Here is an 11,642-nt window from a genome sequence, read left to right on the forward strand (position 1 = left end):
TGCCCTGGGTCCAGGGATGTGTTCTAACACCCTCTCAGTCACTTCCGGTCCATAGGCAGACCAAGTATAAATTCACAACTACCAGCAAGTGTACCAAAATAAGGCAGAGTTAAGAAACTTAAACACGAGCCCTACCTGGTCTTTTTCTTCTTCATCGACAGAATCATCTGATTTTGCTTTTTCAGCGTCTTCCTCAGGTTTCCGTTTGGCAGGGCTGTCACACACAGTAAAGCCAACTGTTAGCTCAGCTAGACCCTAGTCCTCCAGTGGGCACGAAACAACTCATATTCCTCCCTACCAAGAGTATCCTCTGTTTGGAAAGATTCAGGGCATGGACACCCTCTTCCCTCCAAGGAGAAGCCCTTTCTGCCAGGACATTAAAAGAAGCTTCGAGCTTAATGTTTCTTTGGATGACAGGTTTAGAATACCACCATTTTGCAAACCTTAAGAAATAATGGATCTAGACTTTGATCAATGGCTGCTAGAATCACCGAAGAGACATTACATGCCTCTGATGGACAGCCCCATGCCGTCAATGAAGTCTCACAAAATAAAGCTGGAATCTGATCAAGACTCTAGACCTAACTACCAGTTTACAGAAAACTGGAGACAAGGGAACACATTAACCACCAAAACGATGCAGTCAGCCAGACCTAGAAGCTATTAGACAAAAGACCTATTTTCTTTAAATAAATGGCAAGAAACTAAGGAATCTATCACTTGAAAGGCTTAAGGAGCAAATCAACCAAACTCTGTTACACAAGGGGAAGTATGAACACTGCTATATATTTGTTAGTAAGGAACTGTTACACTTTATAAAGCATGTTTTGTCTTCTTCAAAAGACTGTTTGCTAGATGTTAGCAATTATAGCAAAATATGAATAAAAAACTTGTCAGAGAAAGAGACCTTGTCATCTAGAAATATCGTATTTGTGGATAAGATGACATGTCCGATTTGTTTCAAAGTAATCCAACTGGGGGGACATGGGTGTGTATGGAGTTGTAATCCATTTGGAATAATTCACTTGGAGCATATGGGGGTATAGATGAAACAACAGCCAGGAGCTGTTAACTGTTGTTCACACTGGGTGATAGGTACACAGGGGTTCATTTTACTATCCTTGGTAATTTTGTGTATGTACATTTGAAGTTTCCTATGTTAAGAGTAAAAATGGATGAGGTCTTCAGAAATGCTGTTCATGAATGTCTAATTACAGAATATCAAAAGGAAAACCTAAGCAATGTGGAAGTCAGAATTACTAAGTTACATCCTACTAATTCTATACGTGTTTTACCAAAAACAGTTGGCCCCTAAAATGGGGGCTGTCCATTCATTATATACTGACCCCCTTGTGAAATGAGATGTGATGGTGGTCTGCCTGGTAGTTTGCCTTGTAATCCTGGGGCTAGATGAGACTTCAGCTGCTTAAAGAAAAAGAAACAAAAAAGCCACTATGAATAAAGAGTTCACAGCGAAGGTACAGTTCTTCAGCATTACCAAGCTGGTGCAGAGACCAGGTTCTGAGGATTAAGTATCTTTCTCTTCTTATTCTAAGCAACCACCATCTTGATAAAGTCATCAGATTAGCACCTGCCAGTCTGCTGGGCCATTTTAACACAAGCTCTTGTATGAGGGGCCCAACCCTGAGACGGACAAGGAAACAGAACCTCCGCTTATTTCGTCAAAAGATGAAGTGGCCAAGCACCTGACCTGAGCTCAAGTCCCATGCTCTTATTTTTAAAAATTCCAGAAGAGTTACTCTGACTACAAGCGGGGAAGGAGTCTAAGAATAAATGTTCAGCTTAAACAGGCATGTAACTTAGACGTAATAAACATCAGTAGCTCCTGTTATCTTATACCTCATAAATTCAACCACATTTGGGGATCTATTGCTCTATAACTTGGTTGAAGACACAAATTGCAAGTATATATCTAAGCTAGTTAGAAGTATACACAAGAGGGAATTCCATGGCAGTCCAGTGGTTAAGACTCGGCACTCTCACTGCTGAGGACCTGGGTTCGATCCCTGGTTGGAGAACTAAGATCGTACAAGCCGAGCAACACAGCCACCCCCCACCCCCCCAAAAAAACACCAAAAAAAACCAAAAAGATACACAAAAAACAAGTACTGCCGGTGGAGGGGTTGTGTGTGTGGGGGGAACAGACAGACCCTGTGGCGCCAAGTCTGTCCTCCCCTTAGGTGGTACCAGACTCCAACGAGGTCAAATGAGTCAAGCGCTCTTACATTTTGTTTCTGCATCGGACTTGCTTCTCCTGGGCATGCAAAGTTTGGAAACAGGTTTGGGGGACTTCTTTTTCTCTGCTATTTCCACTCTGCGGTCCTCACCACTTGACTGGCTCCCGTTTTCTAGACATCCATTCACTTCCCGACTGAAAGCATGAGCTCCATTCTCCAAGGACAAATCTTTATTTAAAAGGGATTTGACTTTAGCCAGGTAGCCCTCCTACAGCAGGAAAGGATAATTTAAGTAGTAGTGAATGTAAACAAGTGGCAATGAGAGAATAAGGAAACACACGTGCTTCCTCTGTAACTATCAGGTAACAGGGAGAGGTGGGATTATTCTGCCTCCCTGGTCACAGACAAGTTACATGGGAGGAAACGTTTTCTAGCCACTGGGATGCTGAGGACTTACCTCTGATAATTCTTCTTTATGTAATTTGGTTTCCAAGTCACATAACTGATTCTTTATTTCTGTCTGCAGAAATTCATGCAAGAGATTCAATTTCTCCTTCACGCATTCCTAAGGGAAGGATATAGGTTTAGAAGTCTCCACACTCCCAAGCTATGAACTAATGGACTAATACACAAATAGTTACACTGCCTGGTCACCTAACAATGACTGAATAGCAGGCAATGCTGAGTCAGCTAAAAAGAAAACTAAATATTCATAAGACATGTTCGTGATGTTTCCACTAAGATCATATCACACCATCTCCAGAGTGGTGAAAAATGGAAAGATTAGAGGTGAAACAGACACATAACAGTGTACTAGAACAAAACTGATTTTGAAAAACAGTGTGACCAGGACAAGTTATAATCCAGACTTGAGGCTACGGAACCCAGACTGGGAAACTCGATGAGTTACCAAAAAGCTAACCAATAATAGCCTATTAGTACAGCACATTAGACAAAAACATCCAAGGTATCCTCAACTTTAGGGAAAAGAGAGCCAATTCCACTTAAATTTGTTTTTATGAACTACACAGTATCTGTCAAATGGCCACATTTGATCATAAATTTTGTTAAGGTGAAGATTACCTTACCTTTTCTGTTAAACTGTCTCTTTCCAGATCTTTGAGCCTGGGGGAAGAAAAAGGGAAGAAACAAACACTTGTTAAGCAACACTGTCTACCTGTAAGAATACCACAGTTTAAAGAACTTTGGAAATAAGTTTAACATGAATGTTAGAAAAAAATACAATGGTTTTTCCCTCCCCCAGTGTCTAGAATGCCCTACTGTAATGCCTACACGTTAAGAAATTATTTTCGGGCTTCCCTGGTGGCGCAGTGGTTGAGAATCTGCCTGTCAATGCAGGGGACACGGGTTCGAGCCCTGGTCTGGGAAGATCCCACATGCCGCGGAGCAACTGGGCCTGTAAGCCACAACTACTGAGCCTGCGCGTCTGGAGCCTGTGCCCCGCAACAAGAGAGGCCGTGACAGTGAGAGGCCCGCGCACTGTGATGAAGAGTGGTCCCCGCTCGCTGCAACTAGAGAAAGCCGTCGCACAGAAACAAAGACCCAACACAGCCAAAACTAAAATAAATTAATTAAAAAAAGTTATTTTCAATATGAATGAGGTCCCCCTTTTGGGGGGTGGTTTTCTGATGGTGGTAAGAGATGATATAGGAGCTCTAGAACAACATTCTTTTTTTTTTTTTTAACGTTATTTTAAAGACACTGGGAAAGGGGAAGCAGGTCACACGGTTGGGGTCCTTCCCAAGTTAACTGACCTATAGGTGGTCTTCCTCCAGTTGGACCTGACAAGATTTCATAGGAGGGCATACAGAGGTTAGAAAGAGTGGACCAGGGTGACAGGATGCTGTGGGGAACAGCCAGCTAACATTCCCAAAGGCCAGGATGGGGTGGTGGCAGCATTCTGATGAGAAATATAGGAAAATGGAGGAGTCAAGGCATCTGAGGCAGCAGGGGGTGCCCACACACAAGACAGATGAAGCTAGAAAAGTTGGCTGGCGCCTCCCCCAAGAGCTCGTCCTTGCAAATGTTTGTACCTGGTCATTCAGAAGTGCAGAACTGTCATGAGTTTAGCTGGAAAATCATGGCCTGATTTGACTATTGAAGATTAGTATCTTGTCTCTTTGGGGAGGAAGGGAGCAAAAAGAATAAAGGAACAAAACTAGAAGACACCGAGGAAATGGGGAGGCTGCTGTTCCTAGCCTGGGTCTCCACCATCTATAGATCCTCCCCTCCAGCACCCAGGTTAGGTACTCAGTTACCAGCAGCCCAGAGGGCAGGAACAGAGCTCTGCCAGGCTGGCCTTCCCAGAGGGCAAGTGTAAGCAGCACAGCCAGGAATTGAGCGACAGGCTTTGCTGGACTAATGACAGACAGTGGCTACTCCGAGTGCACGTGGATCCTGCTTCTAGCTTCAACCACCACTCCCATCTGTGGGCGCCTACTCTACGCCAGGCCCTGTTCCAGGCAACAAGCTGAGTGATGGGATGTAGGCACTACCAGGCAGGGACCACATGACTTGCTGGATGGTCAGGAAAGGTCTTTCTATAGAAAAGACTTAGCAGGGACTTCCCTGGCAGTCCAGTGGTTAAGACTCCGTGCTTCCAAGGCAGGGGGCGCCGGTTCGATCCCTGGTCGGGGAATGAAGATCCCATATGCCACATGGTACGGCCAAAAAAATACTTAGCAGCCTCCAGATACAGTGGTAATATACTATACGTCACATATGTTGTGTAACTTGGACTCAAGATTCAGAGTCAAGCTTTCCAGAAGCACGTGAAGCCCCTTCCAGGCAAAAGTCATTCTACCCTCAAAGCAACTCAGGTCCTGGGAGAGCCTTAGATGAGGACAACTGCATAACTCGGTACTCACATGCTGCTGCAGGAGCATCACACCTACCTGTCTTCAGTTATTGTCCCCACAAAACCCTGGCAGGACACAGCTCCTACCTCGACCAGGTTACCTCAGGTGTCAAGGATAACACTTAGACTGAAGCCCATCAAAGGGCCCTTTCCACAATGCTGACAACTCCTACATCTGGCCAGGAGACAGATCTGTGGGTCTGAATTCTTTGAAGCTTTCCTATGAAGTGGGATATTTAGCCTGGCAGGGAGAAACAAATCTTCAGAATATCTGAAGTGTCTTGCCCTGTGAAGACTGGATTTGACCTGCTTGGCCCCAGAGTAGAAGGTTGGAGCCCAGGGCAGGCACCAAGGAGCCAGAGGTGTGGCAGGAAGAAGGCTGGCCAGTGTGCCGCTCCGGACACCCAGGCTTTCACTGGAGAGTCCATCCCCTTCCCAGTAAAACTGGTGACACTACCTCACATCTGCTTTACGTTCATAGCCAGGAGGATTAGAAGCAGACATGAAGGACCAGGTAGAGGAGTCACAGAGAACAGCAACCACCTTGTAAAAGGAAACAGTAGCTCCCTTCCAGTCTAAGATCCCACAATTCATTCCTAGTTGCTTCCCTCAGAGCAGTTCTTTAAAGGAGAAAAAGATATACATAAACCACTGTGTGGACAAATAGAGTTCAAATCTGAGGCTTCTGAAGCAAAAGGGTATAAACAGCATCAGGAAGGAGGGATCCAGAGACATTGAGAGCTCAGCGGGAACTGGGCAGAGGGAGCTGTCCGAAACAGGAGCAGCACAGCAGAGGCGCTGGCTTAGAGTTCACCCAAGGAACCCACACAAGTCGAGCTGACACAGGGGAAGAAAGGCAAGTCCAGAGAGAGGAGGTGGGTGCCAGTCTGAGGGAGGTCAGCAATGTCAGGCTCAAAATCATTGACTTTGCTCCATAGTTAACAAACCATCGGAAGTCATGGGGGTGGTAGAACCCAAGGTATCAGTCATCTTTTAGTAGGAAAAAATAAAGTCAATCTTGCAGAAATAAACAATATATTAGACATGAAGAGATAAGATGTTAAATCACTCTAACATCCTAAACTAGAAATGCTGGTCTGTAATATGGTTTAGCAGCAGGAGCTGAGAACATGCTAGAGAAGTTACAAAGCTCCGTCTACTCTGCCTTTTGTAATTGGCTGCATGGTGGTTGGTATAGGGCTACCAGAGATAATATTTGTGGTAGGAAGGATAACGGACCACCCCCCGCAAAGATTTCCATGCCCTAATTCCCCAGAACCTGTGAATATGTTACCTTACATGGCAAAAGGGACTTTGCAGATGTGATTAAGGTTACAGCCCCTGAGATGGGGAGGGTTTCTTGGATTACCCAGGTGGTCCCAATCGAGTCACTTAAATCCTAGGAGCAGAGAAACTTCCCAGCTGAATTTCAAGCGATGTGACTACAGAAAGGTCAAAAAGATGTGATGCGAGAACTGGCTTTGCTGGCTTTAAAGATGGAGGAAGGAGGCCACAAGCCAACAGATGTCATCACCTCCAGTAGCTGGGAATGGCTCTCGCCTTACAGCCAGCAAGAGAAGAGGGACCTCGGTCTTATAACCACAAGGGACCAAATTCTGCCAACAACCTGAAAGAGTAAGAAACAGGTCCTCCCCTAGAGCCTCCAGAACGGAATGTAGCCTGCTGACACTTTAATTTTAATCCAGTGAGACCCACACCACATTTCTGACCTACAGAATCAGAAGACAGCAAATTTGTTTTATTTAAGCTACTAAGACTAGTTTGTTACGGCAGCAATTGAAAACTAATACAGTACCAGAAATTCTGAACTTTTCGGTGGGAGAAAGTAAGCAGACCATGAATTTTAGGAGTGACATTTCAGTGAATAGCCATCTAGATGGCTATTCGGCAGCTAGAAATTAGAACGGGCTCTCCATAGAGGCTTTTCCAGCTGCACCCCCAACTGCTGAAAGCAGAAATCTTAAGACTGGAAGAAAATAAGGGTCCAGAAATTGAAAAGGAATATGGCAGAAATCAGGGAAGAGGTCCCCTGCTGGCAAACAGCATCACAAAAGCCAAGGATACAAAGAATTAAGGATAGAAAACCACCTTAACTGCAGAATGACTGGACACCCGGCACAAAAGCTAAGCTAAGGTGGCAGCAAAAAGAGCAAGACCAGGGACTTCCCTGGTGGCGCAGTGGTTAAGAATCCACCTGCCAATGCAGGGGACACAGGTTCGAGCCCTGGTCTGGGAAGATCCCACATGCCACAGAGCAACTAAGCCCATGCGCCACAACTACTGAGCCTGCGCTCCAGAGCCCGCGAGCCACAACTACTGAAGCCCACGCACCTAGAGCCCGTGCTCCATACCACTGCAATGAGAAGGCTGCGCGCTGCCACGAAGAGTAGCCCCCGCTCGCTGCAACTAGAAAAAACCCTAACAATGAAGACCCAATGCAGCCAAAAATAAATAAATAAAATTAAAAAGAGCAAGTCCAGACGATAATACAAGAAACCAGGCAAACGGGAAGGTTGGAATGATAAGCAGACATACACTGCTATATTAGTATCTGCCTTAGTATCAGGTCTGCATGTTGGTACTTTAAGTTATGCACCGCCCCCCACCCCAATAATAGAAGTGAAACATACAGCTGCCACGTGATAAGCAGTGAAGGAGGTTTCTGTGCAGGTGCTGTTCTACCACATTTACACCTATCAGCTCAGCCCTCACAATGCCCCAGTGGAGCAGGCACCTCCATCCCATTTTACAGATAAAGCACCAGGAGGTTAGATGACTTGGTCATACAGCTGGCAAGTGGTGGGGTGGGATCTGAACTCCAGTAGTCTGCACCTCCAGAATCCTAGTGCAGGGGAGAACCAGAAAAGGTAACTCAGTTTTGCCCTCCATACCTACTCAGGAGCCATGGGACTAGTTAAGAACTTCATGACCCAACCTAATCTAATCAGAGTGGCTAGCAGATAAGAAAGCTGTCATAATTACAAAGGCTAAATGAGTTGTGCAAGGAGGTTGCTAGAATCAATATGTAAATCCAGGCCTCGGTGAAGGGGAAAGTCTGGCATGTAAGCATTCGAGTCTAGTGGACACCGAGCTGCATGTACAATGAATGAGGCAAACATGCTCAGACAACAAGTCATCATCAACTCCCAAGCTGCAAAGGCAGCATGCAGGATGCGCTGACAGAATTCAACACCTCATCGCAGGGAAAGGGGACTGTCTTTCTGAGCAGTCTTACGGATGAACAGACAATACCCAGCATGGTGAAGGGGTAGGTGGAACCCAGCCTCACACTGGTTGCTCTGCATGCTCTCAGGCCCTGAGAACCTAAAAGGCAGCCTGTGTGGTTTGTGAGGAAAAGAGCACAAGATGAGTCAGGCAAGTGGACGGGGATCCCGGACTTGAGGCCAAGTGCATTAGGCAGTGTAAGGGGCAGGAAAATCTCTGTCTCCAACTTATATTGAAAGAGGATCACAGTTTCCACTTACAGAAAGCAGACCTGAGTGGCAACAGAAAGACGAGTAGGAAGACTATTGCTTTTTCTATACAAAAGATGGTGGCTTGGACAGAGTAAGAAAATTCAAATGGAAAAATGTGGCTTGTCCTGAAAGGCATTATTTTTAGAAGACTTAGGACATAAAATACTTCAAAAAAAGTTAAACTTAAAAACCCAAATGTTAAGAATACTTTCTAGTAGTGTTACATAGCTAATGTAACTGTATGAGTTTTAAAAGAAGCCACCACATAGGGCTTCCCTGGTGGCGCAGTGGTTGAGAGTCCGCCTGCCGATGCAGGGGACACAGGTTCGTGCCCCGGTCCGGGAAGATCCCACATGCTGCGGAGCAGCTGGGCCCGTGAGCCACGGCCGCTGAGCCTGCGCGTCCAGAGCCTGTGCTCCGCAACGGGAGAGGCCACATAGGTGAGAGGCCCACGTACCGCAAAAAAAAAAAAAAAAAAAGCTGCCATATAAACACAAGTTAGCATAAGTGACAGAAATGCCTGAGTGAGGACTAGGCCTAAATTTTGTTCCTAGAGCATTCTACTGAACTTAGTAGTATAATCCATAATATGAGGTACCTAATTTTCATGAATCAAAAAGTTATACCTCCGTTTACAAGGAGGTGTAAGGGAGTATTTTAAAAGGAGTATTGAATGCCATGTTTATGTGTGTATTTTATACGCTGAAATTCAAAATTTAAGAAAAGCTCTTGAGAGGGTCACATAAGCTGACAACGTCAATGGTCTGAGGCAGAAACCCAAGACTCTATACCCACAGTAAGCAATTCTCATTCAAAGTAATATGGAACCTAGGGTGAATGGCGGATTGTAACACTCACCTAAGAACATTCAAATTCAGCCAAACAAAACACTTGCTCTGGCCCAATAAAAGCCCTAGCTGAAGGGAAAGGTTTTGGCAAGAAGCAAACTTCCGCAGGAATCTTTGCTTCCTTGCTGTTAACTCCTGTGGCAACCACTCTTGAGAACACTTGAGGATTAAATGAGACAATGTAAAGTGTTTTATACAATTAGCAGAACGGGAAAAAAAGCAAGCTAGATTAGTCAATAATGCTAACACGGCGCGGGGGGGGGCCTTTATGTGCCAGGCATATTCTCATTTAATCCAATACCAGTTTAAAGCCCATGTTCACTGTCCTAGTCCACAGATGTAACTTGTTTATGAAACTTGCCCAAGGTTAGATGAGCCAGTGGAGGTAGCGTTCCCACCATCAAGTTAAAGAAGGCTGGGCCCAAACATCTCTGTCCTGGGTCTAAAGTGAAGCCAGATACTTCCATGATGCCATTTCCATTTTTAAGTTACGTTATGTCTTAGGGGGACAGATAGGGATTCTTCAGCAAGGCACAGCACCCTCTAACTGTAGTTAAGAAGTGGTCTGACGCCTGGGAGGGAGACCCAAATACCTCCAACACCTACTCTCCACCCCCAAAAGCCCAAATCAGAACTGGACTGGCACAACTTTAGGAAACAAGCACAGGGAAACAGGGAAATGGCAAAATCAGGTTCACAAATCTGGCTGGAAGTGTTCAGGGCTGGTCGAGGCTCCCGTGACTAGGGCTCCAAGTGAGGTTTGCAAGTTTCCAGGAGTGAAACTGATGCCCTTCAGGAACAAGAAGCCTGGGCCCAACGGTCTTGCCGCCAATCCCTGTGCACAGATTAGCTAAGACTGGCTAAGTCCCCGATATTAGCTGCTGCCCCCTCACTACACACACACACACACACACACACACACACACACACACACGCGAAACTGCAGCCAGTTCTCCCTAGCAAGGCTTCCTTGATGCCCACGGCTCACAGGCACCGATTTACTAGAAGAAACCACTCAGCTTTCACGGCGTCCGAGCCCTAGCCCTCATGGTATGTGAAGAGTTCCTTGCAGAATGCGCCTACCCTAGCCGTATGAGGTGATGGAGGGAGCCCCCAGAGGAAGACGGGGCTCGCAAACCTGAGCCGGCCGCGCCCGTCCCCCGACCGGCGATATCTGTCTCTGGAGGCTGCCATCGGGATGCGTGGCGTGGGGGCACCGAGGGGACCCCCAAAATACCCCCGGGGACCAGGCCGGCCCGACCCCCTCGAGAGGACCGGGCACCGGAAGTGGAGGCCTTAGTGCCCGGGCCGAGGGGTATTCTGAGGCCGCGGGCTGCCCACTTCCTGCGCGACCAAGCTGGCGGCAGGGGCTGGGCCTGAGGCTGCTCCAGGAAGGGGATCCCCAAGGCGAACCCAAGGCTTGTTCTACTTTGAGGTCAGAAGAGACCCCCAAGTTCCAGTCACCAGGGAGCTGTGAGAGGGCCTCGGCCCATTTTGGCGCCAAACGGCCAGGGGCGCGCGCGACCGGAAGTGCCACCCTGCCCGCGCCAACTGCCGCCGCGCGCCGCGCCATCCCACGCATGCGCGCCCGCCTGTCAGCGGCGGCCACGGGCTACCCGGAGGGGAAACGACCCCCACCCCCACCCCCAACGCCGTGCAACCCACCCCGGGTTCGCAGTCCCCCGCAGCACCTACCGCCTGCGGACATCGTCGGGCAGTGAGAAGGCCCGGGAGGCCAGCGCGGGCACCCGGGCTGGGGCGGTACGGGCAGGCATCTTGGAAGGTGCAGCAGAGGCGGCGGCAGCACAGGCAGCCCTGGCTTTTCGCGCGGAAACCGATGGGGAGGGGCGGCGAGCGGAGGCAGCGCGTACCATCCCGGCCCGGGCGTGGGGGAAAGCGGGCCGTACCACACGGAGGGAGGCCGTACCATGTGTGGGTAGACGCAGTGAGGCTGGCCGTGCGTAGGGGCCGCGCATGCGCGGGACGGGAGCGCACCCCCGCGTGAAGCAGTGGGCTTGTCCAAGCTCCTCCGTTTGCTGGGAGCTTTGCCTGCGACATTCATTCATTCATTCTTTCCCCGCATGCTAGGGATAAAATGGGGAAGATCCTCAGGGTGTTCCAGGGTGTGGGCACTAGAGTTCAAGTCCTCAGTTCCAATTCCACCTACACCTATTCGCTCACTGTGTCGACCCTGGGCAGGTCAATTGGACCCAGCTTTAGT

General features: G+C 47.9%; 1 protein-coding gene across 4 annotated transcripts in view; it reads right to left on the minus strand.

Annotated features, from left to right (window-relative positions):
- The window catches only part of DNMT1 (DNA methyltransferase 1), a 44,024-nt gene extending 32,685 nt beyond the window's left edge, over positions 1 to 11,339 (minus strand). The window contains exons 1-6 of one of the 4 annotated variants that reach the window (XM_082623916.1): positions 11,117 to 11,339; positions 3,287 to 3,323; positions 2,656 to 2,763; positions 2,247 to 2,466; positions 1,347 to 1,425; positions 136 to 214 (exon numbers count right to left, since the gene is read on the minus strand). In XM_082623916.1, coding sequence (XP_082480042.1) covers positions 136 to 214; positions 1,347 to 1,425; positions 2,247 to 2,466; positions 2,656 to 2,763; positions 3,287 to 3,323; positions 11,117 to 11,295 — 702 coding nt within the window. In that variant the 5' untranslated portion in view covers positions 11,296 to 11,339. Of the gene's footprint in view, positions 1 to 135; positions 215 to 1,346; positions 1,426 to 2,246; positions 2,467 to 2,655; positions 2,764 to 3,286; positions 3,324 to 10,559; positions 10,847 to 11,116 lie in introns of those variants that run through there. The other 3 variants (XM_082623914.1, XM_082623913.1, XM_082623915.1) reach the window with 3 other exon arrangements.
- Positions 11,340 to 11,642: the final 303 nt, after the last annotated feature.

Source organism: Mesoplodon mirus (genome assembly GCF_964341445.2).
Source record: "Mesoplodon mirus genome assembly, chromosome: 5".
NCBI lineage: Eukaryota > Metazoa > Chordata > Mammalia > Artiodactyla > Ziphiidae > Mesoplodon > Mesoplodon mirus.